Source organism: Perognathus longimembris, chromosome 10 (assembly GCF_023159225.1).
Source record: "Perognathus longimembris pacificus isolate PPM17 chromosome 10, ASM2315922v1, whole genome shotgun sequence".
NCBI classification, from domain to species: Eukaryota; Metazoa; Chordata; class Mammalia; order Rodentia; family Heteromyidae; genus Perognathus; species Perognathus longimembris.
Genome location: NC_063170.1, coordinates 8,252,562 through 8,278,945, shown reverse-complemented (window position 1 = coordinate 8,278,945; position 26,384 = coordinate 8,252,562). Strand labels below are relative to the sequence as shown.

Below are 26,384 nucleotides of genomic sequence, written 5' to 3'. Positions count from 1 at the left end.
ACTCAGGGTCTGGGTGCTAACCCTGAGCTTTTTGTGCTCAGGGCCAGTGCTCTACCATTTTGAGCCACAATGCCATTTCTGGTACTTTATTATTATTTTATTATTATTATTATTATTATTATTATATATATTTTTTGCCAGTCCTGGGGCTTGGACTCAGGGCCTGAGCACTGTCCCTGGCTTCCTTTTTCTCAAGGCTAGCACTCTGCCACTTGAGCCACAGCGCCATTTCTGGCCATTTTCTGTATATGTGGTGCTGGGGAATTGAACCCAGGGCTTCGTGTATACGAGGCAAGCACTCTTGCCATTAGGCCATATCCCCAGCCCCTAATTAAAATTTTTTTTTGACACGGTGTTGTGCAAAAGGAGTACAGTTACATAATAGGGCAGTGTGTACATTTCCTGTGATATCTTACACCCTATTTTTCTTTCCCTTCCCTAGATCAGGTAGACATATATACAATACACAGTGTACCAAAAACATATACAGTATCTACGTGGCCTAAGCCAAAGAAAATTCACTTAGTACTTTAAAATGTAACGTCAACAATAGAGTTTGCGGGCTGGGGATATAGCCTAGTGGCAAGAGTGCCTGCCTCGGATACACGAGGCCCTAGGTTCGATTCCCCAGCACCACATATACAGAAAACGGCCAGAAGCGGCGCTGTGGCTCAAGTGGCAGAGTGCTAGCCTTGAGCAAAAAGAAGCCAGGGACAGTGCTCAGGCCCTGAGTCCACGGCCCAGGACTGGCAAAAAAACAAAAAACAATAGAGTTTGCTTATCCTTGTCTTATATGAACATACATACATAGCTTTTGGGCTATTGTGATCCACTGAGAGGTCTATTTTTGACCTTTATATGTTGAGTAGTTGTTTGGTTTTAGTTACATAATATAGGGTCACTGACCCAAACCTGTGGGAAATACCATTTGACAAGAAGTTTATGGTTTCGCAGACCTGGTCTCTACTGTCTCCCCCTCCCCCCACCTTAACAGTCATATATCAAGGAGATCATGCCCCTTTGTTTTCTGTGTTCTAGGCTTGTCTCGCTCAACATTATTTGTTCAAGTTCTGACCATTTCCCTGCGAATACCAATATTTCACCATTTCTAATTGCTATGTAGTATTCCATTGTGTATAGGTACCATATTTTTTGGATCCATTCATCTGTGGAGGGGCATCTGGGTTGTTTCCATATTTTGGCTATTGTGAATTGTGCCTGGCTTCTTTTTGCTCAAGGCTAGCACCCTATCTCTTGAGCCATAGTGCCATTTCCGGCCTTTTCAGTTTATGTGGTGCTGAGGAATCGAACCCAGGGCTTCATGTATGCTAGGCAAGCACTCTACCACTAAGCCACATTCCAAGTCCCCATTTCTGGCACTGTAGTAGTTAACTGGAGAGAAGAGTCTCATGGGATTTCCTGCTCTGTCTGGCTTTGAACTGCAGTCATCAGCTCTCAGCCTCATGAGTAGTTAGGATTACAGGCGGCAGCCACCAGTGCCTGGCTTACGCAGTCCTGTTTTTTTTTTTTTTTTTTTTTTGTTTTTTAATCCTCCTTCCCTGCAGGGCTCTCCAGGGCCCCTATGAATCTTGAGGAGTTTCCCCCTGCCTCAGCCTTGTCCAGAGTCCCATGCACCCTTTATTGCCACAGAACTCTGGAGACCCAGAAGCATTTCTAGCCACAGACTGGCCTTGGCCTTTGCTGGATCTCCTTCAGCGTGGCTGTCTTATTTAGATGTAATGTCCATACCTAAGCCACTGCTCGGCAATGGTTCTGGCTTGCCCTCCCCCTTCCATGCTGTCAGGAAGGCACCCTGAATTTGCACAACTCTGCTGGCTTTTCAGAGTACCCCATACATGCATGTAGGCATTTCAGCCTTGAACTGGTGTCTCTCTTCAGTTTGCACTGCTTCTTGGCGCTCGATTCTTCTGCACTTATGCTGGGTATCCTCTGTCTAGCAGCTGCACTGAGACTGCACTGAGTGTGCCCTTGTCTTGCACTGTGAGCTTTTTTTTTCCCCCCTGCCTGTGGCTTGTGCCTTGCGTGGTCTGCTGGGGCTGACAGAGGCACGTGGCAACATAAGTTGCCTACCACCATGGGTGGTGGCCCCGGCCACAGGCTTCCTAGCCCTCCGCACTGGGTCTTTATTACACAGGCCCATTTTCACTGTCTGCAGACGCCTGTGGGTCCGGGCAGCCCTCAAATCAGTGTTGCTGCATGTACAGCAGTTTCCTCCTATAGGTCAAGCCATTGCCCGCCTCCTCACCCCAGCGTCAGTCACCCTGTCTGCCCATCCGGCTGGAGCTGGTACTGAGTGGCATCTCTGGAGGAATCCGGCAGAGGGATTCAGGCCAAAGCTTCAGTGCTCCCTTCCCCCCACCAGCCACCGTCCCTGGCGGCACTGCCACTGTTGCCGATTGTTAGGGGAGAGCGGGGTGGACAGTGGGCGATTCAGCTAGCAGGCCTCTGAGCAACAAGCTCTGTGCTGTGCCCGAGCTATTCGGTGTGGGCAGAAAAGGGCAACCTTGGCTCCTGGGGCACACACGGTAACCCTCTGGGCTGGGCTGGGCTCATCCTCCACCCCATCAGTTGACAGATGTCATTAAGAAGCATTTGTTGACAGGGTTTGAGGTTCAGGGCCAAGGAGAACACAGGTCTCCTGCCTCTAGGGTTCATGGGAACAAGTTAGGAAGAAATGCGTTTTTACCTGTTGTGAACGATGTGAAGAGTCGGACATTGCCCTGGGCAAGGGTTCGGTAGTAGAACCAGCTGAGATACAGCATCAGAGGCAGCCAGACGATGGGGACACTGTACCTGCAGAAGGCCATCAGGGTGAGATACATGCACTGTAAATGGGGCTGTTGACAAGGTGTAGCTTCCCTAGAGGCACACATTTCAAACAGGGAGGGGACTAAGTGACACCAAATCATATGCAGAAAGGACCCTGGAGTTGGGGGGAAAAGGTGGGAAGCTGTGAATTGCTGAGATGTCATTGGCAGAAAAGAACTGGGTACCGACTGTGCAGCTGGGTAAACATTGACCTCTTGTGGCAAATGAGCTAATTGCAGGCAAAATTCTTCCCTGGGTATTTAGAGGCTTTTAGCCTCACATTGGAGTCTAGAATAGACCAGGGACAGCATTCAAAGAGGTTCCTGGCCATATGTCGCACAGTGAACAAAATCATACACAGGAATAGATTATGCCTGCGGTGTGTCCCAGTTTTGCACACCAGGTATACTAGGGAGGGCCCACATCTTTTGTCTCTAACTGGCATGATTAGGAGAAATGGAGAGCCTACTGCAGGTTCCACTTCGAGCTCACCAGACAGTCTTGGACAAGGCCTCGATGAGGTCTGATTGGAAGAGACGGATGGGCCTGGTCACTGGCTGGTGAACCCATTCATCGTACTTCTCTCCCAAGCTGCCCACTTGCCAAAGGAGAGGCTTCTGCCAGTCTACCAGGTCCTACAAAACACAAGGACCATTTAAAAAATGCATTGGCATGTATTAGTTGCACACAGGGTTTCATTGTTATATTTCCGCATACATGAAAATGTATCCTGGTAAATTTCAATGTATCTTGGTTAGACTCATTCCTAGACAGTCATACCTTCCTGTTACATTCATCCCCATTCTCCTGGTTACAGCATCCCATTCATCAGCCCCATCTCATGCGCGTGCCAGTACTGAAGCTTGGACTTAACACTTCACTGTCTCAATAGGCCTTTTCACTCATGGCTGGTGCTCTACCCACCTCCACTTCCAGCTTTTGACATGATAACTGGAGATAAGAGTTTCATGGGTTTGTCTGCCCAGGCTGTGATAGTTATCAAACATTTGTGATGGTTATCTTATTTTTAAACTACAATTGAAGGTGCTCTAATGTATAGAAGGAACATTAGCATATGTTGAATCATTTGTACATTATTCAAATGTGCTCAAAACTTTTACTCATAAGAATGCAGATCAAAAAAACCTTTGGAGGCCATACGTATAGGCAATGGGGGTGGGGCTTTTGAAGGTTTCTGATGACTTTAAGGAATTGAAGGAGATTAATCTGAGCCCTGAACATAAAAGAACAATGAACTTGGAGTGAGGTAAAACCTCCAAAGCCTGGCTCTACCATTTACCAACTGTGCAATCCTGAGACATAGCTCCAGAGCTCCCACAGTCTCTTGCCTGTGAAGCTGGTAGCCCCAACTACAGTTGGAAGGAGGGTGAAGTGCAGCACATGGCAGGTGCTCAACTCCAGCACAAGAAAGAACTCACTTCCTGTCCTTCCCCAACTGGACAGGGACAGTTATTATGACGAGTTGTGAATGCATAAAGTGAGGTGAGGAACTTTCCAAAGCTATCCGTTTTTTTTTTTTAAATGAGGTAGTAAAGGAGAAATAGCCATCTGGGTCCCTGTAACATGCCTTGTCCTAAAGTTAGCTCCCCCACCTCCATTGTGGGGCTTGAACTCAGGGCCTGGACACTACTGACCCTGAGCTTCCTTTGCTCAAAGCTAGCACCCTACCAATTGAGCCACAGAGCCACTTTTGGCGTTTTCTGTTTATGTGGTACTGAGGAATCGAACTCAGGGCTTCATGAATGCTAGGCAAGCACTCTACCACTAAGTCACATTCCCAGCCCTCAGCTTTGATATTAGTTGAACCATGTGATTTCCTTCAAGTGTGGGGTTTGCATGGTCTTCTTCACTCTTACTTTTACCTGTGTATCTCTTTGCATTTAAATAAATCTCTTGCAGACAGTGTAGAATTGTTCTTGCTTTTTCTACTTTTGTTGGTCATGAGGCTTGAACTTGGGGTCTGGGTGCTGTCCCTCAGCTCTTTTGCTCAAGGCTAGCCCTCTACCACTTTTCTGCCATAGCACCACTTCTGGTTTTCTGGCAGTGATTGGAGATAAGAGTCTCACAGACTTTTCTGCCCAGGCTCGCTTCAAACCACAATTGTGCCTGGCTTGGTCTTGCTTTTCTATCTATCAATCCCTGCCTTTTAATTGGAATATTTATTCTATTTACATGTAATGTTGGAATCAATTCACTTCCTTGTTTTCTGTCTCTTGTTCTTCCTTTCTTGCCTTGTTTGCATTTAGAAATATTCTACATTATCTACTCTCTTTTTTTTTTTAGCTGTATCTCTTGGAATTCCCTTTAAGTGTAGCTCTAAGGGTAATTTTCATCCTTCTTGGTGCATAATGATAAGGCTGTAATGCTATACCCAGAAGCTGCTCTGGAAGGGGTAGCTTTTGGGGGTTAGGGGATTCCTTTGGCAATTCATACACCTGAACAACAGGCCCCAGGCAGCATATTGAGTTAGGGTATATTTGGTCCAAGGCCCTTGCACACCCCGTGTCTCTCCCCTGCTCAGCTCTGCTCCAGCCCATAGGGAAGGGGGTGGCATCTCTGAGCTATGCCAGGAATGTGGCTGGCAGCAGTGTCCTGCAGAGAGAAAGGGCAGCCTGCTCCCTACAAGGTGGGTGGAGGGCCTGCTCCCAGGGTGAGGGGGCCACCTCTGTTCTCCCACCCCCCAGGTCCCCTTCCTCCTGAGTAGCACAGGAACCAGTGAGGGAGGACATGTTCTGTGAGGCATCCCCAGCCCAGGAGCGAACGTTCACAATGTGGCTCTCCTGTGGGGGGGGGGGGGGACTGAGGACAGGGAGAGGGAGCGACTGCTGGTGCCAGCAGCTCCTCCCACCACATTGGCTGTGAGCTAAGGCAATTGTTTAAAAGAAATGTGTGACTCAAGCCAGAGCATGGCTACAGGGCATCTTTCTGAACTAGAGAGTCGGAGGTTGGAAGAGGAGGAGGAGGAGGTGGAGGAGGAGGAGGATGGGGACAGGAGCCAGGACAAGAAGCTGCCCGGAATCCTGGCTACATTTTCTAGTTGGGGCCTCCTGTCCACTGTTCCTGTGTACCTTGATTTTGAGAAATGGGGACTTTGACAAACTCATTTTACAAAGGAAGACACCAAGGGTCAGATGTTCTAGCGGGATCTGAACCTGAGCATCCAGCTTAGATCCAGCTGGTATAGTCAGGTTGTAAACTCCTCCTCATGGCGGCTGTGGGAAACCCTGGGTTACAGGAGCCAGTGAGGGGCAGGGGTTACTGTGTGCCTGTGTTGTACAGTCTAACTAGGACAAGTTCAAGTCTACAGAGGCAGCTCTGGGCCACCTAACTTTTCCTCCAGTGTCCTAGAAAATGTAGCCAGGTAAGGGGACTTACTGAGGGGACACTGTGCTTGGGAGGTGACAGAGAGCCAGGAGATGAACAAGCCAGCACCCCTCAGCCTTGCCCTTTGTCCTTCCCCAAAACCAAGTTTGCCACAAGGTCCCTGTCGTGAACCAAGCATTACTTTCCAGACTCTCAGTGATTTAGCTAGCAAACATCAGCACCCTAGCCAGGCTCTGGGGGCCCATGGAGCTCTCCTTGATATCAAGGGTTGTGTGTGCGGGGTTGGGAGCAGACCACTGCATTTTTGTTTGATGATACAACCAATTGGATGATTCTCTCTGTCTCTGTTTATCTCTGTCTCTTCTTTTAAGGTTTAAACTGAGAGCTTGGTAGGCTAGTACTCTACCACTTGAGCCATGACTCCAGACTTGCTTTTTTTTTTTGCCAGTCCTGGGGCTTGAACTCAGGGCCTGGGCACTGTCCCTGAGCTTCTTTTGCTCAAGGCTAGCACTCTACCACTTGAGCCACAGCACCACTTCTGGCTTTTTCTGTTTATGTGGTACTGAGGAATTGAACCCAGGACTTCATGCATGCTAAGCAAGCACTCTACCACGAAGCCACATTCCCAGCCCCTAGCCTTACTTTCTGATGGTTAATTTGGAGATGGAATCTAGAGAACTTTTCTACTTGGACTGGCCTCAAATCAGGTGTCATCCTCCAGATTTCAGCTTCTTCTTCTTCTTTTTTTTGGTTGGTCATGGGGTTTGAATTCAGGGACAGCGCCCAGTCCCTGAACTCTTTTGCTTTACCACTTTGAGCCACAGTGCCACTTCAGGTTTTCTGGTAGTTAATTGTAGATAAGAGTTTTATAGGGGCTGGGAATATGGTCTAGTGGTAGAGTGCTTGCCTCATATACATGAAGTCCTGGGTTCAATTCCCCAGTACCACATATATAGAAAATGGCCAGAAGTGGCACTGTAGCTCAAGTGGTAGAGTGCTAGCCTTGAGCAAAAAGAAGCCAGAGACAGTGCTCAGGCCCAGAGTTGAAGCCCCAGGACTGGCAAACAAAACAAAACAAAAACAAGAGTTTCATAAACTTTTCTGTCCACACTGGCTTTGAACCGTGATCATCAGATCTCAGCTTCCTGAGTCACTAGGATTACAGGTGTGAGCCATTGATTGGTGCCTGGCTGATTTCAGCTTCTTGAGTAGCTAGGATTACAAGCAGGACCCAGCTTCTACCTGTCTCTTGAAGGAAACAGACTGGGCTGGGAATGTGGCTTAGTCGTAGAGTGCATGCCTAGCATGCATGAAGCCCTGGGTTCGATTCCTCAGCACCACATACACAGAAAAAGCTAGAAGTAGTACTGTGGCTCAAGTGGTAGAATGCTATCCTTGAGAAAGATCCAGGAACAGTGCACATGCCCTGAGTTTAAAAAAAAAAAAAAAAAGGAAACAGGTGACCTACTCTCACTGATAGACTCCGAGGTGAAAGGAAGCAGGTTATGCTGGAATCTGGCTTAGCCTGGAACTGCTGGGCCCCTTCTCTTCCTTCTGTCTAAGGGACACTGCAGTTGTAGGTTGGAAGGACTGCTGGAGAAATGGAGGGGAGAAGGGGACAGGAGGGGAGGACCCAGCAGGCTGCTGAAGTCCCAGGAGACTTCCGTTCCACCTCACCAGTTAGGTCAGGGTAATCATAATCTTTGTCTCTTGGCATTGTTAACAAGCACAAAATCAGTTAACAGAGAACATACTTGCAATGCCTGTCTCAGGCAAAGGACTCAATGATAGCAAGGTTAATTTGGTGTTACCTGTGCTAGCCAGGGCCATCTGAACAGGGAGACTGGAGCCCAAAGTGGGAAGGGTGGAGGCTCCTAAGGGATGCTCTGAAAAGAACCCTAAAAAAAAAGTGACCTAAAGATGCAGCAGGGGAAGTGGCACTGTGGCTCAAAGTGGTAGAGCGCTAGCCTTGAGCTAAAAAGCTCAGGGACAGTATCAAGGCCTTGAGTTCAAGACCCAAGGTTGGAACACAAACCAGTTTCCACTGGACCAGAGCCAGCACCAGGCTAACTAGGTTCTCCAGGAGATTGGTGCAAGGCAAGGAGTGGCCACCTGGGTTCTTGCCTCTTTGGGAAGCAAGGGTCCCGCTGACTGGGCTGATGGAAAGGATGCTGTAGGAATCCTTTAGGTAAAATTTCATGCACAGCCAGATAGTCAGATGGATCTGGTAGTGGCCTCGAAGCAGGGTGGGGCACCAGAATTGCTTCTGCTCCTTTCTGCACCCTCTGCCCTTAACTCAGCCCAGCACCTCACCCCAAAATTTCCCCCATTCTCTCCAGCATGGTCTCCTCTGTCCCCTTATCTTATAGGACTTGGGAAGTTCCTGTAACAGCACCCAGAGGTCCACCATGAATGCAGAACACAAGGGGTTAACGGGCAGCCCCCTCTGCCTCAGGAACTGTGTGCAATCCCACTCAGAGCTGGGACCATTGACAAGAAAGCTGCTGCTTTCTTGCCCTATTTCCACAGCTCTTCAAGGTCTGAACCTCACAGATCAGCCCACACTCCCCGGTGGGAAACAGGCAGGACTTCCCAATCCCCCCGCCCCACCTCTGTTCCCACCCAAGGGGCTGTGGATAGACAGAAACAGAGACTGAGTTAAAAAGAATCAGTGAAAGTATCATTCACCCTATCTTGGAAGCTTGGCTGTGTGCTGACCTTCCTCAGGGGGCTGGGGGTAGGGAACCCCTGCCAGGTCTGTACCCTGTCTCCTGTCCCCTCCTTCTCTGCCCAGGAGCAAGGAGGAGGGCGAGGGGGATAGGGCTGGGGGAGTGTGTGTGTCAAATAGAGTGAGAGAGGCTGGAAGGTGAGTCAGGAGTCATTGTCTGGGGCCTGGGGGAGGGGCATGGCTCTGGTGATCTCTTCTCAGTGCACAAGGGCCATGGGAGAGCCGCCCTCCCTCCCCCCCCCCCCCCCCCGGACTGGGTGTTCCCCTTGTCTGATCCAGGGATGGGGGCGGGGGGGAAATCAGTGTTAAACCATAGCTTGAGGGGACAGGGAAAGAATCTCACTAGAACAGGCTAGTGATTGGGGTGGGGGGGAGGGTTGCTGTCCCTGGCCAGGTTTGACCCATGGCCCACCTTCCCCTCCAATGTTGTTTATTTCCGGCCACCCCATTCCCATGGCTGCCCCACGGATCAGTCCTGTTCAGCTCTCTTAATATTGCTTTTCTAATATTCAAGTCCTGAGCCATGTCCATAGGTGCTAGCTCCGGGGTAGCCTCTGCAGCAGCTCCTTCTAGTACCTTCCAGCCCGGAGCTGGGACACACTGCGTCTCATCTCCTGGTTTTGTGCTCACTCCCCAGCTCCTCATCTCCTCCTTTTCCAAGGCAAGGCCCTAAGTCCACCCGTTTTTGTGGGTTTTCTTTTTTGCTGTTGTTGTTGTTGTGGGTGGGTGGGAGTGGTGGGACTTGATCCACTCAAGCTAGCTGGTTCTCTTATTCTGACCATACAGAGCAAGCCCAAATCTCCCGCAATTGACTGCAAAGCCTGCTGAATTTAAATCAAGGCTCTGCCTGCCTTGTTGTCTGACCTGGGCACCATCAAGGCCATGCAAAGTTGTGGCCCTGCTGCCAGCCATGCTCAGGGCTGGAGGACTGGAAAGAAAGTTCAGGCGAACCAGCGGGCTGCCACTCTGGGGCTTGGGCAAGTCTGCCTCCTCACGGGCACTCACAGTCAGCTGGGCGGACCTCCTTTCCAGCTCGCAACCCATCTCCTCTGGCTGCCCGTGTTCTCTGCGTTCAGGATCTCCTCTCAGTGGCTGCTGTCTCTGGGCAGGCAGAAGCTCCCCAGGCTGTACACTTTGGAACGTGGACACTGGTGTCTATTGCAAAGGAAGCGTCCCTCCCTTTCACCTTAAGGGGAATGTGCCCTAAACTTGCTTTTCTGCAGAACAACCTCCCACCCCCCAGTCAAGACTGCTTTCCATTTTCCATCGAGCACCCCCATTTTTGCATAGGAGTGCTCTACAGCAACTCTAGAGCTCACCTCCTCATAAATGGGAGTCTGCTTTTTTTTTTTTTTAACATTCCAAGAGATGTTTGTTATAGGCTCCACAGACATCTTTGGCTTCATGCACACATCAAAGCTGTCTCTCCAGCTGTTTCCTGCTTTGCCTCTGTAGGCTCCCAGGCCTCAAACTACCAGGGACTCCTCTAAGAGGTCCCGGGTCCCTGGACAAACTTGGGTCTGCTCCCTCTGTCATAGTCTCCTTCCCAGCTCTGGAGGTCCCAATAGGAGAGTGCCTTCTCTAGGGGCTGTTTGGGGCTGGCTCCAGGCAGTGACGTCACGTGCTGTTCATCCCAGCATCCCACTAATGAGGCACCCTCACACCTACACCTCAGTTTACCACCCTAAGTCACACACTTGAGTTGTGGGTACCTGTGCTACTTCCACTTCACTCCTAGGCGCACACATCATGAATACCACAGCCATCAGGTTCCTCCTCTTTGCCTCCCTCACCCAAACCCTGATCATCACCCCGATCCATCTGGTGCCGGCTACCTTGTCCCAATCCACCACTGTGAACCTAGGCTCAATGCCAGGGTCTGTCTTCTGAGTTCCCGCAGCAGCCACAGCTCCATTCTCCGTGGAAGCCTGAGAAGAGAAGACACGAAGTGGTGATGGGGGGGGGGGTGGGGTTACTTTCAGCAGATGCAGAATGAGAACAGAGCCCAGGGATGCCCCATCGCAAGGGAGCCAGGAGTGGGGAAAGGGCTCTGGGTAGGCAAAAATCAAAGAGAGTGAGGACTTCTAAAAACAGAGACATACTCATGTGCCTGTGATTGTTCTTTGTACTTTTCTTCTTCCTTAAAAATTTTGTTTGGTTTTTAATTTGTAAAAAAATGAAAAATTCATTGGGCACTGGTGGCTCACACCTGTTATCCTAGCTTCTCAGGAGGTTGAGATCTGAGGATTGCTGTTCAAAGATATCCTGGGCAGGAAAGGCTATGAGACTCTTATCTTCAACTAATCACCTAAAAATTGGAAGTAGAGCTGTGACTCAAAGTGATAGAGTGCTAGCCTTGAGAAAAAGAACTCAGGGACAGTTCTCAAGGCCCTGAGTTCAACCCCCATAAGTAAATCAAAATCAAAAGGGGCTGGGGATGTGGCTTAGTGGTAGAGTGCTTGCCTAGCATGCATGAAGCCCTGGGTTTGATTGCTCAGTACCACATAAACAGAAAAGGCCAGAAGTGGCGCTGTGGCTCAAGAGGTAGAGTGCTGGCCTTGAGCAAAAGTAGCTCAGAGACAGTGCCCAGGCCCTGAGTTCAAGCCCCAGGACTGGCAATAATAAATAAATAAATAAGTCAGAAGGACCTGGGAGAGAAAGCAAGCTGAGAGATTCTGAGGAAGGGAGTTTAGTAGGAAAAGGGTTCCAGGAAAGGGGTTCCTGCTAATCCTGGCAGGTGGCAGGCAGGTGAGTCACAGGCCCAAAGGGTGAGGTTCATTATGCCACACCCGATGACTCTCTGTTCCCCAGTCCCTGGTTATTCAGTGGATCCTGTGGGTCGCAGGTGGGGATTTCTAGGTCCAGGTGCCCACAAGACAGTAAGGCAGGAGGGCAAGGGGAAGACTGGCCCTCCGGCTGCTCAGGGCAGGTTGGCACCCACATGTGGGTGGAATTAGCCAAGGTGTACTCAAAGGATTCAAGGTTAAATGGAATGAGCAAAGAGGTAAAGCCAGAAGGAAATGGAATGCACTGGGAAAATCACACAACCCAAGCTAGCTCTGCAGTCATGCAGGGGAGGACAGAGGAAACTGACTGGCACGTAAGCTCATGGAGGAAGGGCTGGGAGTGCAGGGGCCACCAGGCCCTTCCCTAGGCTTCTCTGTGAGGTGACCACAGGAAGCCACAGAGCTGCTGGCCCTTAGCAAGAGGCTGAGGAGGTCTGAGCAGCCAGATGGGATTTCTACTGTCGAAATGCTTTTGTGTGTCTGTATGTGACCATGCTGGTACTGGGACTTGAACTCAGGGCCTGGGCTCTGTCTCTTAGCTTTGTTCGCTCAAGGATGGCACTTTACCACTTGAATCACACTTCTACCAACACAGGTAGCAAAGTCTTTAAGATTCCATCTTGGTGGAAGAAACGAGGCCTGATGATACCTGCTTATCATTTATATCAGAAAACTTGAACTAGGCGGGTCACAGTCCAGATAAACCCCTTTTCTAAAAATAACTAGTACAAAAATAGACTGGAGGCATAGCTAGAGCACCTGCCTAGCAAGGGCGAGGCTCTGATTTCAAACTGTACTACTGCCAAAAAGCTTTAAAAAAATAAAAACAAATCATCTTATGCTCTCCTGAGGGGCAGGAAGAAGATTTTACATTACACAGAAACTCTGTAAATATCCCGCCCCCCCATCAGTAGCTCAATGATCTTCTCTTTTCTAATTCTGTTTTAGCCTCTAGCCACTAAGCTATTGATCCTCCCTCCTACACAGTTCTTTTCTCCTGGCTATCCCAAATCCTTTTCTTGGGGTGATCTGCTCCTTCTCTGCACCCCAACTCCATTCACTGCAACTCTATCTTCCTATCACAACAAGATGAAAGGATGGTCTTAGGCAGGAAGGTGCTAGGACATAAATGTATGTGTGTGGCTGGGGGTGGGGCCTGGGCATGGTCCCTGAGCTTTTTAATACAAGGTTGATGCTGTACCACTTTTTGGTGGCTAATTGGAGATTCGAGTCTCATGAACTTTTCTGCCTGGGCTAGCTTTGAACTATGATCTTCAGAGCTCAGCCTCCTGAGCAGCTAGGACGAAAGGTGTGAGCCACCAGTGTCTGGTTGTGCTCTTTAGACACCCCACGGTAGTAGACACTGATCTGATTTGGCCCCACCTACCCACCCGGTAGCCTCGAAGCAGAGGGAGGGCATCTATCCATCCCATGCCTCTTAGCACGCTGCACACCTCTGTCCTCTCCTCCTGACTCCAGCCCTTGCAGTCTCCCTTATGCTCAGCTGGCCACCTCCAGTTTCTGGGACTGACTCGGTTCTTCTCTGTTAGGGCTGGACAGCTCCCTTGATCTTCACCCGAAGGACCTATAAGCATTCCAGAACAGCCAGGACTCCCACCCCTGCCATCTTCTCCACTGAGGCAACAACTCTCTTAAGCACACCATTTGATCCATGTGTCACTAGCCCAGGGTAAAACTCGCAGGACTTTTGGTCACCCCCTTATCAGCTTGCTCCACCCCAGCTTTTAGGCCCCGAAGCCTTTTTTAATTGGATTACTGATATGGGGCCGGTGTGTCACATGAGGTCTATGGGGGTGCATTTGGACCCACAGACCTGTTTATTGGAGCAACACAAAAGACACATGGCACGGACGTAGTAATAAGTGGGAGCGGAGGAATGAGGTTGTGGGAGAGTTTGCTGGGGTGGGGAGTCTTGGCTGGCTCTCGATTCCCTCTTGGAGGCTGGTAGTCTCAGTGAAGGATTGCAATGGTACCTTCCTCCTTCCCCACTTCTTCCCCCATACCAAGATCTCATCCACAACACTGCTCTCGTGCACTCATTCCTGACACACACCTGAGCATCTCTGACACGCCAGAAGACTTTGTTATATATATGCAGGTCCTAGTGCTTGAATTCAGAGCCTCATGCTCTCACTTGGGCTTTTTCTGCTCACAGCTGGCACTCTACTACTTGAGCCACACCTCCAGTCCAGCTTTTTTGCCAGTTCATTGGAGAAGGACTTTCACAAACTTTTCTACCCAGGCTGGCTTCAAATTGTGTCCTCAGATCTTTAGAAGACACTTAAAGTCCCTTTTTTATCTGACCCTGGCCTTGCTGTCCTTCCAGTCTGACCTGGAAGGCCTGCTGTAAACTCCAACCACAACAATACTAAAAGTGAACATACCAACCCCTGCAGTCAGCTAATATTAAAACATCTCTCTCTTGTACTTCCTAATGGCACTCTGGGTATGTCTTTGCATGAGCCAATTTCTCTCCTCTAGCCCAAAGGATGGCTTCCACGTTCCAAACATATCTTACATAATCCTTCACAAATCTTACTCTGTCCAGGATGAGGACAGAGGTTATTGTTGCATGACTGCTTACTATATCTTGGATTTTTTGATCTTCCTAACCATATTGCATAAAGGAGGAGCAGTACGGCTCCTATTTGCATGACATATGAGGAATCCTAAGCATGGAGCAGTCTCACAGTGAGGGCCAGAGCAAACAATGGGACTCCAGAATATTCTCTTTCCCATCATGCTTCCTTCCCTAAACTAGCCAAGCTAGAGAGAATCTCTTCACTTTCTGACTCAGAAAAAAAAAAAATCAGATCTTCCATATATGAATGTAAACACTCATGGGCAGGTTTGGTATTTATAATTCCTTGCCTCTAGTGTTTTCCAATGTTTGGGAAATTATCACCATTGTCCAATACTGTTCTAGATTCCAGTACATTGCAGTTTCCTAGTTTTCCAGTGCCCAGTGGGCTGGAAAATACTAGATGCTTTATCCACCCGTTTCAATGCTGGGTTCTTGCAAAGCAGACAAAGCCTGCAGGCTCCTGCCTTCCAACCTTGAATAAGCAAGGATTATGATCATGGTTTAAACCATGGAGGGGGAACCATGGCATTCTTCCTGAGAGAGTGGAATACAACATTGAACGTGCACCTGTAACATGCATCCATCTCTGAGCTGGCTGGAACAGTGCCCACACCCAAGGACCAACACTCAGTAATCTAGACCACAGAATCCCTTGGCAACTTTATCTGGCATTTCCTTCCTTCCTTCCTTCCTTCCTTCCTTCCTTCCTTCCTTCCTTCCTTCCTTCCTTCCTTCCTTCCTTCCTTCCTCCCTCCCTCCCTCCCTCCCTCCCTCCCTCCCTCCCTCCCTCCCTCCCTCCCTCCTTCCCTCCCTCCCTCCCTCCCTCCTTCCTTCCCTCCCTCCCTCCTTCCTCTCTTCCTCTCCCCTCCCCTCCCTCTCTCCCTTTCCTTTCCATTTTTCTTTTGTCGGTGTGGGGCTTAAACACTGGATCTGAGTGCTGCTCCTGAGCTCTTCAACTCAAGGCTAGCACTCTACCACTTGAGCCACAGCACCACTTTGGGTTTTCTGGTGGTTAACTGGAGATAAGAGTCTCACAGACTTTCCTTCCCAGGCTAGCTTTGAACTGCAATCCTCAGATCTCAGCCTCCTGAGTAGCTAGGATTACAGGTGTGAGTCACTGGCGCCTGGCCTTTTTTTTTCTTTTCTTTTTAAAAAATAAATTTCTACAATCTATTGTGTAAGTCTCTCCTAATCACAAAGCAACCTTCATAGATCAAAAAGAATCACAAAGTTAAGAAAACACATGCATATGTCTAGTTATGGTGGTGTTCCGGGAGATGGCATTGAGTTAGATGAACTTCATTGTTTGTGTGGGAGGTAAGTACTATTATGATTAGATAGATTTCTATTTTCACAAGAATGATTAACACAGTTCTGATGAGTAGGGGTTACAGAGGGTGTGCAATCCACATGTGTCCTGTGAGAGTCACAGGTTCTACCCTGGGATAACCAGAATGGTTCCAAAACCCCACTCCCAACCCTGGTCTTCCCCCACCCCTCCACCAGCCTCTGCCCTGTGAGAAGCGTGTTTATGGTCCAGTACTCAGGCCTGAAGGCCGCTGGCTTTCCTTCCATCTTTATCTGTCCTCTGTCTCCCACCCTGGAAGGTCAGCGTCATGAGGAAGAGAACCGGTTTGTTTTGCTAGCTGTGAAGTCTTGGCATAGAGCTGCCACTCAGACTGATTGGCTGGTTCATGAATGCAGTCAGTTGACATGGCTCGTTCAAGTGGGCTTTGGGAGACAGGATGGGAGGAGAAGAGATGTCCCAATGTGAGGAGCCACCATTGTGACCTGGCCAGGAGACAGGCACCACCTATTTCCAGTTGAGAGCAGCTGGGCCTGCTGGGTAATGGGGAAGGGGCCATGAGCAGGGTATGCTGGCTTTTTTAGATCCTTCCAGACTAGTCTGAGGCCACCTGGGAGAGAAGCCTACACTACCCAAAGCAGTAGCAATCACTACTCTGGGCAGCATATGCCGATTTCTGGCTGGTTTTGCGGTATTATTTAGTCTTGTCCTAGGCAACTGATCTGCTCAGACCGCTGGCACTTTTCCTGGGGTTCTGTTCTGTGCCAGGTGTTCCACAAAGACTTTATCACCCAGCTAGTATTCCATGAAGGTTCCCTGACACTCCCCAGCCAGGGACGAAGCCAAGGTTGTCATCTAGTCCTCAGTAAAGGGGCACAGTATCTCTTCTCTAGGTCTTTTAGCTTTTCTGCTCAAGGCTAATGCTCTACCACTTCTGGGTTTCTGGGGATAAGAGTCCCACAGACTTTCCTGCCCAGGCTGGCTTTGAATCACGATCCTCAGATCTCAGCCTCTGGAGTAGTAGCTAGGGTTACAGGCGTGAGCCAGCAGCTCCAGTCTCTCCAGGTCTGTGTCCTGTAATAAGAAGTCACTTCTCTCAGGCAAGGGTATCGTGGCTTCCTGTTTGGAGCTGAGCGGGTGGTCAGGGTGTGGCTCATAACACAGACTTGCTTTGTTCCCTCATTAGATGTGTAAAAATAATCATGTCCACCAGATAAGACAGATGGTCACTCAGATTCTACTGGAAACATGAGAGATACTAGGAAGTAAAGCTCAAGACAAACCGTGGGGCCTGCTTTGCTAGAGGCTTTGGCATCAAGAAGAAAGGAATGCGACATCAGTGGCCACTACCCCCGGATCCTGAGCTCAGGGGAAAAGCAGGGAATGGAGCAGACCACAGTGGAAGAGCAGGGCCATGCTCTGTGGAGAGGGGACAGCCCTGGCTCACCAGGTCATGGAAAATGGAAGAGTAGATGTTATTTTTGTTTGTGCTAGTCTTGGGGCTTGAACTGGGTATTGTCCCTAAGATTTTTTTTCCTTTTTTTTTTTTTTTGCCAGTCCTGGGGCTTGGACTCAGGGCCTGAGCACTGCCCCTGGCTTCTTCTTGCTCAAGGCTAGCACTCTGCCACTTGAGCCACAGCGCCACTTCTGGCCATTTTCTGTATATGTGGTGCTGGGGAATCGAACCCAGGGCCTCATGTATACGAGGCAAGCACTCTTGCCACTAGACCATATCCCCAGCCCTCTAAGATTTTTTTTTCTCAAGGCTAGCACTCTACCATTTGTGCCATACGGCTGCTTCTGGATCTTTCTGGGGTAGTTTTTTTGGAGATAAGAGTCTCAAGGACTTTTTCTCCTCCCTGGTCTGGCTTTGAACCATGATCCTCAGATCTCAGCCTTCTAAGTAGCTAGGATTATAGGTATGGGCCACCACTGCCCAGCAGAAAACTAGATTTTTACCTGAAATCTTTAGCTTTTCACATTTGGTGCTTTTTTGTTTTTGTTTGAGATTGTTCTTGCTGTGCTGGGGATGGAACCCAGGGCCTTGTTCATGCTAGACAAATGCTCCGTATTGAGCTACAACCTCCTGCTCTTGACCTTGCATTTCAAACAAGCAAATGCAGTGGGCTGAGCCAGCGTGTCTGACTATCACAAGTCCTTGATGTACCAATTGTAAACCTTGGGAGGATCTGTGGCTTCCCGCTCTGCGTGGGTGCCCTGGATGTAGAACACGGGGCCAGAAACAATGAGTCTGAGCTGCACCTAAAGTGGGGGGAAGGCTTACAGGGAATGGAATGTAAAGCCCTGGGTGGGCTGAGTGAGAGGCTGCAACCTAAGAGCTCCAGCAAAGCCCAACACAGGGCAAACCTGGGCCTCCTCCCCCACTCACGTCTAGATGGCAAAGAGGAGCTTCAGGAAGAAGTGGAAGAGCAGATGCTTGGCGGCCACCTTTCCCTTGTGTCTGGGAGGCAGACATGTCTGTGAGGACAAGGAGGCCAAGTGCCAAGCAGGGCAGCTCCAGGGTCTGGCTTCCCTGTGTAGCACACCCCACCCCAGTTCACGTGCGCAAACGCTAACACGAACGAAGCACCTCAGAACTTCACCTTATTTGTAAATACGACATTGCAGATGTACTTAAGATGAGGCTATTGGGGCGCACCCCAATCCAACCTATCTGGCGTCCTTAGAAAGGGGGAAGTGGACAGTCACACACCTGGGGTGGGCACCGATGAAGACCTAGGCACAGCCAGGGCTGCGGCCTCTGCAAGCCCAGAACCAAAGTCTGCCAGCAAACACCAGAAACCAGGGGGAGAGACCTGAAGCAGACTCCTCCTAACCCTCCTTTCAGGGAACCCACTGTGTCCACACCTGAGCCACCAGAAGGCCGAGATGACATAGTCCATGCTTTAAAACACTTGTAGTTCATTACAAGAGCCTTAGGGAAGACTCTGAGGCCAGCGGGGTGCTGATGGCTCACACCTGTAAATCTGAACTGCTCCGAGGCTGAGATCTGAGGATCAAAGCCAGCCCACGCAGCAAAGTCCATGAGTTCTTATCTCCAGTAACTCACCAAAAAGCTGGAAGATGAGGTGTGATTCAAGTGGTAGAATGCTAGCACTGAGCGGGGTGGGAAGCTCAGGGAGAGAGCCTAGGTCCTGAGTTCAAGCCCCAGGACTGGCACAAAACAAACACAAAAGAATACAAGCCTTGACTCAGTGTCCCTTGAGATCCAGAAGGGGAGGGCATTGGATCTGGAGACAGACAGGCATTTAGGGACTAGGGAGTCTGCATCCCATTTTCATGGGAACTGACCAAGACGGGGTCTCCCGGATAGCACAGCCTTCCCACCTGGCCCACAGTGGTTGCTTCCACAGGCAGCCCTCGGGGAAAGCATTCAAGGACACCCCTTCCTAACCCAGAGGTGGTCTGTTCTCCTTCCTTAGGGTCTGAGAAGTCAAGGTAGCTTCCCCCACACAACTGCTGAATGTGGGAGGCAGACAGTGCTGAGTAAGGAAGGGTGTGTGTGTGTGTGTGTGTGTGTGTGTGTGTGTGTGTGTGTGAAACCTTGCTTATGCTGTACTTTCCACTGTTGATCTGGGATAAGGAAACCTAAGCACAGAGGGAATCAGGTCACTTGTGTAAGATCTCTAGAATGCCTTTACAACCGAGATGGCACTGGTGCCCCACCTAAAGTGGAAGCTGAGGCTTTGAAGGCCGAGAAGGCAGTGATGAAAGGCATCCATAGCCATAAAAAGTAGACACGCACACTGACTCAGAGGCCCCAAGAGTCAGCCCAAATATTCTTGGAAGAGTGCCTTGAACAGAAACAAGCTGGGCCACTCTGCCACCACCAAGTTCCCCCTGACCACCGAGTTGGCTCTGAAGAAGACAGAAGACAACACAGGTGCGTTCACTGTCAAGGTCAACAAGTCCCAGATCCAACAGGCTGCAAAGCAGCTCTAGGAGACAGCTGTGGCCAAGGTCAAGCCCCTGGTCAGACTTGAGGAAGAGGAGGAAGTATTTGTGCCACTGGTTCCTGACTACACTTCAGACACTGACCACACATTTGGAATCATCTAAATTGAGTCCAGCTGGCTAATCCTAAGTAGATATGTTTTTCACCATAAAATCAACAAAAAGAATCTCAAGCCAGGCGCTGGTGGCTCACACCTGTAATCCTAGCTACTCAGGAGGCTGAGATCTGAGGATTGGGGTTCAAAGCCAGCCTGGGCAGAAACGTCCCCTCGAGATTCTTATCTCCAATTAACCACTCAAAAACAGGAAATGGAGCTGTGGTTCAAAGCGATAGAGCGCTCGCCTGGAGCAAAAGAGCTCAGAGACAGTGTCCAGGCCCTGAGTTCAAGCCCCATGACTGACAAAACATAAATAAATCTCGAGAACAATCAATCTTTGGGAGAGCAACAGGAACCTACTTCTAGTGCTTTCCAAGAAGATTCTTCATGCATCCCTGCCTCCCTTCTCCAAAGATGGCTTAGGACATCCCCCAAGCCCCAGGCCAGGGTCTCTGCCTCGGCCCCCAGCCCTCCTCCAGTCCCCTGGCCCTGTCCTCTCCAGAGAGGGCGTGCTTGGAGGGTGCCCGGGAGGAGAGCTCAGCGAAGAACAACGGAGAGCCTGCACTCTGCCCCACAAACAAACAAGTCCGGCATAGAGGCGGCCTGAAAGGAGGCAGTGTGCAGCGGGCGGGGGCTGCAGGGGGCGGGGGAGCCACATAAAGGAATGTTGTTCGAGGAGGCTGGGGCTGGGCACCGAGGGATGGACAGATGGCCTTTTATCCTGCAGTTCGAGTTGTGCCTGAAAACCCTTTCTCTGAAATGAGATGTTGCCCCAGGGCCTTGTGTCCAGCTGCCCCTACGCACTGCAGACACAGAGGGGGTGGGGCTCCAGGTGTCCCCACACCTGAGGGTCCTCAGCCCAGGTGGATGGGAGGAGGGACGGGCCTGAGGGGAAGAGAATGGCGCCGGGGCAGCCTGGATCCATAACTGTGCCAAGAGCTCTCTTTGCCTGGATGCCTTCTATGCTGATACCTCCAACCTCACACCTCCTGGCTTTCTGAGAACAGTCTCCTTGGAGCTAGTCATTGGGGGAAAAGAGAATGAAGCTGCCATGAAGGCTGCAGATCTTCTTGCTTTTGCTTTGAATAAGCTCTTCTCTGGCTTGCTGGGTCCAAATCGGAAGCCAGGATGTGAAGGCTGAGCTCTAGCCACTCTTTTGTGGCCCAGGGCAAGTGACAAGCCACAGAATCCCCTACGGAAGCTCAGCCATGACCCTCACCACAATCACAGCTCGGCAGACCACCGCCCCCTACAGAGAGAAAAGCCTGAGGTCTGCCCAAAGGCTCATGGTCAGGAGATGGGGACATAAGGACCGGAAGACAGTCCCAGCCACCCAAGCCCCAGGCTCACCATAGACCTGGCACGGCTCCTGAGGAAATGAGCCTCCATTCTGGTGCCATTAGTCACAAACTGGTCATCAGAACCCGGAACCCCAGTAGGAACCAGATCATTGGAACAGGACAGTGGCTTGAAAATAGTTGACGATCACTAAAACTTTCCAGGGTACCCAGGCAAGTTCTCACACTTTTCTTTTTAGATTTAAATTTTTTTCTTCACTATTATTTTTTGTGTGGTACTGAGGCATCGAACCCAGGGCCTCCTCCTGCATGCTAGGCAAGTCCTCTGCCATGAAGCCACATCCCAACCCCAAGTTTTCACACCATTGAGTGAACTTTGTACCACACACATCCCGTCCTGGACCACCTGCACCTGCTCCGATCCTCTTCTCTACCCTCCAGCTGTGGATCAGGGCCGCACTACCAGGAATGCACAGATTGAAGGGGACACGTAGATACTTCCAATAAATGCCTAATTTGGGCATTTGGAGTGACTTGGTGGGGGGAACTCCCCTTGCTTGGAACATGGTGGGGTAGAGAGGAACCTGGGCTTGATGAGTGTGAACCAGGCTTGAAGCTCACCTTCTGGATACTTATTTGCAAAATTCTACCCCTCCAGGCAGTGGCAGTATGAGAAAGAACTGAGCTTCAACTCCAATGAGCAGTATCAGTGCCATGCAAGGCTTGAATTCCTCAAAACATATTCCTGGCAGACTTGGTGAAACCACACCCAAACTGTAATCTCTTATGAATCTGACTTCTAAGCACTGCAGGTACACTATGAGCATGTTAGCCACTCCCACCGCAAGCAAAGAACACCAAAGCCATCTGAACCCTACCATCTCCTTTCTGGCCAACCCAAAGTAAAACAGATTTCAGATCTAGCTTCAGTACCCAAGCTGCAAGGATTTTCTATCTATCTATCTATCTATCTATCTATCTATCTATCTATCTATCTATCTATCTACCTATCTATCGTGGTCCTGGAGATCTGTGCCTTGCACTTGCTAGGTGGGCACTCTACCACTTGAGCCATGCCTCCAAGACCCTTTTTGCTTTAGTTATTTTCAAGGTAAAATTTGGCTTTATGCAGGGACCAGGCTGGACTATAACCCTCCCACTTGTGCTTCTCGTGTTGCTAGGGACAACAGGTGTGCACTACTTCCCCTAGCCATTGAATGAGATGGAATCTCACATGCTTTTTATGCCGGAGATGGCCTTGAACCATGATCTCTGGATCTTCACCTCTTGAGTAACTAGGATAATGTTTGTAAATATTTGTATGTGTGTGTGTGGTGGTGGTGGGGGGGTTGTGTGCTGGTACCAGGGCTTGAACTCAAGAGCCTGTGTCCTTGCTTGGCTTTTTTAGCCAAGGCTTTCTCTACCACTTAATCTTGCATCCACTTCTGGCTTTTTGCTGAACATTGCTTTTTTTTTTTTGCCAATCCTGGGGCTTGGACTCAGGGCCTGAGCACTGTCCTTGGCTTCTTTTTGCCCAAGGCTAGCACTCTGCCACTTGAGCTTCAGTGCCACTTCTGGCCATTTTCTATATATGTGGTACTGGGGAATGGAACCCAGGACTTCAAGCACTTTTGCCACTAGGCCATATTCCCAGCCCTGAACATTGCTATTTTTAAAAGGAGAAGCAAACCACTGATTTTCAGTGTTCAGCAAAAAGCCTTCTATAACATCATCCTTGGAAACAATCTTTCCAAATTTGTCTTTAACAGTCTATTTAAGAAAAAAATGTTATTCTTATCATTGCCTACACAATGACAAATGATCATAAGAAACAATAGTAGTCACTGAACTGTTTTGCTAAAAAGAAAAACACACAAACCATCAATTCTTTCTCCAAACAGGAACAACCACAAAACCACCTGCCCCCACTTAACTACTTCTGCCTGATTCAATTCTCCCCCTGGCTAGCCCTGAAATATTTTCCCTTCTGGGTGGAGAGCATATATGCTTGGAAAGCTTAGCTCACCTTTCTCAGGTGGCACAGTAAATTGTAGATACAGGTCTGTGGCACTGAAGTGTATGTTCTTTCTCTCATTTAATCCCACAACTTCTTGGTCCACTGCAGAGTTCTGCAGTGAGCCCAGTCTGCACAGGCAGCTCAGTTGGAACTGGTAAGAGGTCACGGCCATTACTCTGAATTTTATCCTGGTCGCTTTGGTTCAGGGGGATGGCTTCCTTGAATGACACCCCCAAGGCAAGCTGTCCTGAGTGGGTCAGGTGTCTAGGATACCACCATACACACAATCCAGTGTATCAAGCAGAGAGGGCTAGAAGGAACCATTTGTGAAAGATGCATGAATACCAGTCTTCCAGCGAGGACCCGAGCTCAAGGCCAGAGCTTCTCAATAGAACTGCACTCAGGAAAGCTACCGAGATGACAAATGAAGCAGCCACTAAGCCACACATGTCCACTGAACTCTGGAAATGTGGCCAGCATGACTGAGAAGGGAGCTTCCAGATTTGATTTCAATGAAATTGGCCTAAGTGACCACCACAATGGACAGGGTTTCTATCCAACTACGATCTCCATTCTCACCTGGGATGTTCCCTTGGTATTTCAAGCCAATGTGACTCTGATGTCACTTGATTGGTCTATCCCAAGTTTGGGTCTTTACCCAGTATTAATGGTTTCTGTAAGTCAAGCCATCCAGCTGCTCAAGTCAAAATGTTGGCATCATCCTCAGCTCCTCTTTTTCCTCAGTGCCAACATTGAATAAGTCAGCAAATGCAACTGGACGGTCCCTGGTTCTCTGTATCCTCATGGCTACCCAGGCCAAGACACCACTCCAGGGTTACTTAAACAAAAGGAATGGATTCATTCTTTCTTCCTGATTCCACCATTTACCTCCCCACAGCAGCTAGAACTATCTGAAAAAGTATAGATAGATTAGCTTCTTGAGTCATCTGCTTAAAGCCTCCCAGTGGCTGCCTACTATTCTCAGAATAAAAACTAAATCCCACAAACCCCAAGAGAGGATGGTTGCCTCTCACTTCACCCCATCCCCCAATTCCTCTCATTGCAGCAACACCAGCACTCCCTTTTGATCATACCTCAGGGTCTTTGTACTTGTTTCTGCTGGCTGGAATTATTTATCTATGAGGAACCCCCCCCCCCCACTTCCTGGGGATCCTAGGGTCTGAATTCAGGGTCTGAGGACTGTCCTTGAGCTTTTCTGCTCAAGGCTAGCACTCTACCACTTGAACCACAACGCGACTTCCAGCTCTTTCTGTTTATGTGGTACTGAGGAATTGAACCCAGGGCTTCATGCATGCTAGGCAAACCCTCTACCACTAAACCACATTCCCAGCCCGATAGCCCCCTTTTATTGATCAAATATCAGTGCATTAGTGCACTAACCACCTCCTCTACCTGAAGCAGTGGTCGTCACTTTTCCAGTCTCCTGATGTAAGTGATCAGTTGTATTATTCTGTGGTATAATGCACAGACAGAATATTTATAGTCTATTGTAGCACTTGCCACAGCCTGTCATTATGTCTGTCTCCTCCCCATAAGGGAAGAGCCCAATTTTCCTTCTGTTCCTGTCAGCAAGCACAGTTTCTGGCATAAAGGAGATACCCATGCTCTTCGTGATTGCCTAGAGGGAATAGTATGGAGGGGAAAGACAGCCCTACGATCTTCCAGGGGCCCTAGTCAGCCTGAGAACTTCTGGGGGCCCTAGCCAGCCTGCTCTCTGGAGTCTGTTCCTCCCTGACCAGGAGGGATGTCTCAGGTCCAGCGCTGTACCTGTCCAGGTACAGAAAGGGTGAGACCAGCAGGTCACAGTGGACCCCACAGGCCCTGTCCACAGAAATGGGGCAACTGAGAAACCAGAAGACCCTATTCTCTATTCCTCCAGGGGGTGATCTTGATTGGGAGGGTCCAAGCACATAACAACTCAGCCTTTGAAACCATCCATCCCTCACGACCTAGCAGAAGCTGGAGCTGCTGGGATTCAGATTCAGAATGCATTGTTTCAGCTCAGCACACATGTCCTGGTTGATAGCCCTCACAGACCTCAGAGCAGCTCATACTGTCCTGTGGGGGAGGCAGGGAATGAGCGAGATGACCTCACAGAGTCAGATGGTCAGAGCCAGAGGGATGCAGGGCTGGGACCATCTCGCTGTCTTTGGGACCCAGAGGGCAATGGGGGTAATCTGCTTACATAATATCCACTAAGTGACTTACTGGGACCAAGCCTCTCCCATCAATCCCAACCATATTCCCTCAAGTTACCCCCAAATCTACTTTTCTTTCTTTCTTTTTTTTTTTTTTTTTTGCTGGGTGTGTGTGTGTGTGCTGGTCCTGTGGTTTGAACTCAGGGCCCAGGCACTGTTCCTGAGCTTCTTTTGTTCAAGGCTACAACTCGAGCCACAGATCTGCTTCCAGCTTTTTGGTTTTTTTTTAGGCGAGGGTGGGGTGGGGTGGGGTGTTTATTGGAGATAAGAGCCTCATGGATTTCCCTGCCTGGGCTGGCTTCAAACTGTGATCCTCAGATCGTAGCCTCCTGAGTAGCTGGGATTACAGGTGTGAGCCACAGATGCTCAGCCAGACATCTACTCTTCATAAGCTCCCTCCCACAATTCTAACAGAGGAAACGGGAAAAGGGTAAACCCTGAAGATGTTTCCAGTTCTCCTGTACAGAGGACGGGAAGCTTGAGATCTACAGGCTTCCCAAGAGAGATGCCAAGCTCCCTGCTAGTGACCATGGCTGCTTCCTGCTCTCCTACCCTCAGGATGTCCACATAGACTAGAACTTGACCTGAAGTTCCTCCGCCCACTATAGACTGTAAACACCAAGAAGGAAAGGACACACCCAGATGCTGAGCTCAAGGGCCAGGCTGCTTCCATCTGCTCCTCCCACACCCCTCCTCAGTGCTGCATCCCCAACTGGAAGTACTGCCATCCCATGACCATAAACTGGGACACCCCCCACCCCCATGGACTTGGTGACTAGCGTTCTCCATCCGCATGAGTCTCCCCAAAGTGGGTTGCTCCTTGCCATAGCTCCCTGACATCAGGGCCTAGGGCAAACTGGGCAGGCCTCTGAAAGGCAGATTCAACTTTGTCCCCAAGGTCAATGACAAAGTACAAGATGACTCTGAGCTCCTATCCTGCTTGGTTAGAATGAAGAAAGGAAGCGGGGGAGGGGAATGGAATGACAAAAAGCTAATAAAAAGGGAATGGAGATGGGCACAGGTCTCCAGTGGTAGAGGTCCTGGGTTTAGTCTCCAGTAAGGTAGGGAAACATTATCTGTGTGTGAGTGTGTATGTGTGTGTATGATAAGTCTTGCTATGTAGCCCAGGCTGGGCCCAAACTCGTAATCCTCCTATCTCAGCCTCCTGAATACTGTGA

At 49.6% G+C, this 26,384-nt stretch overlaps 1 protein-coding gene across 1 annotated transcript in view; it reads right to left on the bottom strand.

Moving 5' to 3' along the window:
• The window catches only part of Fa2h (fatty acid 2-hydroxylase), a 46,537-nt gene that overhangs the window by 8,150 nt on the left and 12,003 nt on the right, over positions 1 to 26,384 (bottom strand). The window contains exons 2-4 of the mRNA XM_048355124.1: positions 10,738 to 10,830; positions 3,322 to 3,464; positions 2,708 to 2,814 (exon numbers count right to left, since the gene is read on the bottom strand). Of these exons, the coding sequence (XP_048211081.1) occupies positions 2,708 to 2,814; positions 3,322 to 3,464; positions 10,738 to 10,830 (343 nt within the window). The remainder of the gene's footprint in view (positions 1 to 2,707; positions 2,815 to 3,321; positions 3,465 to 10,737; positions 10,831 to 26,384) is intronic.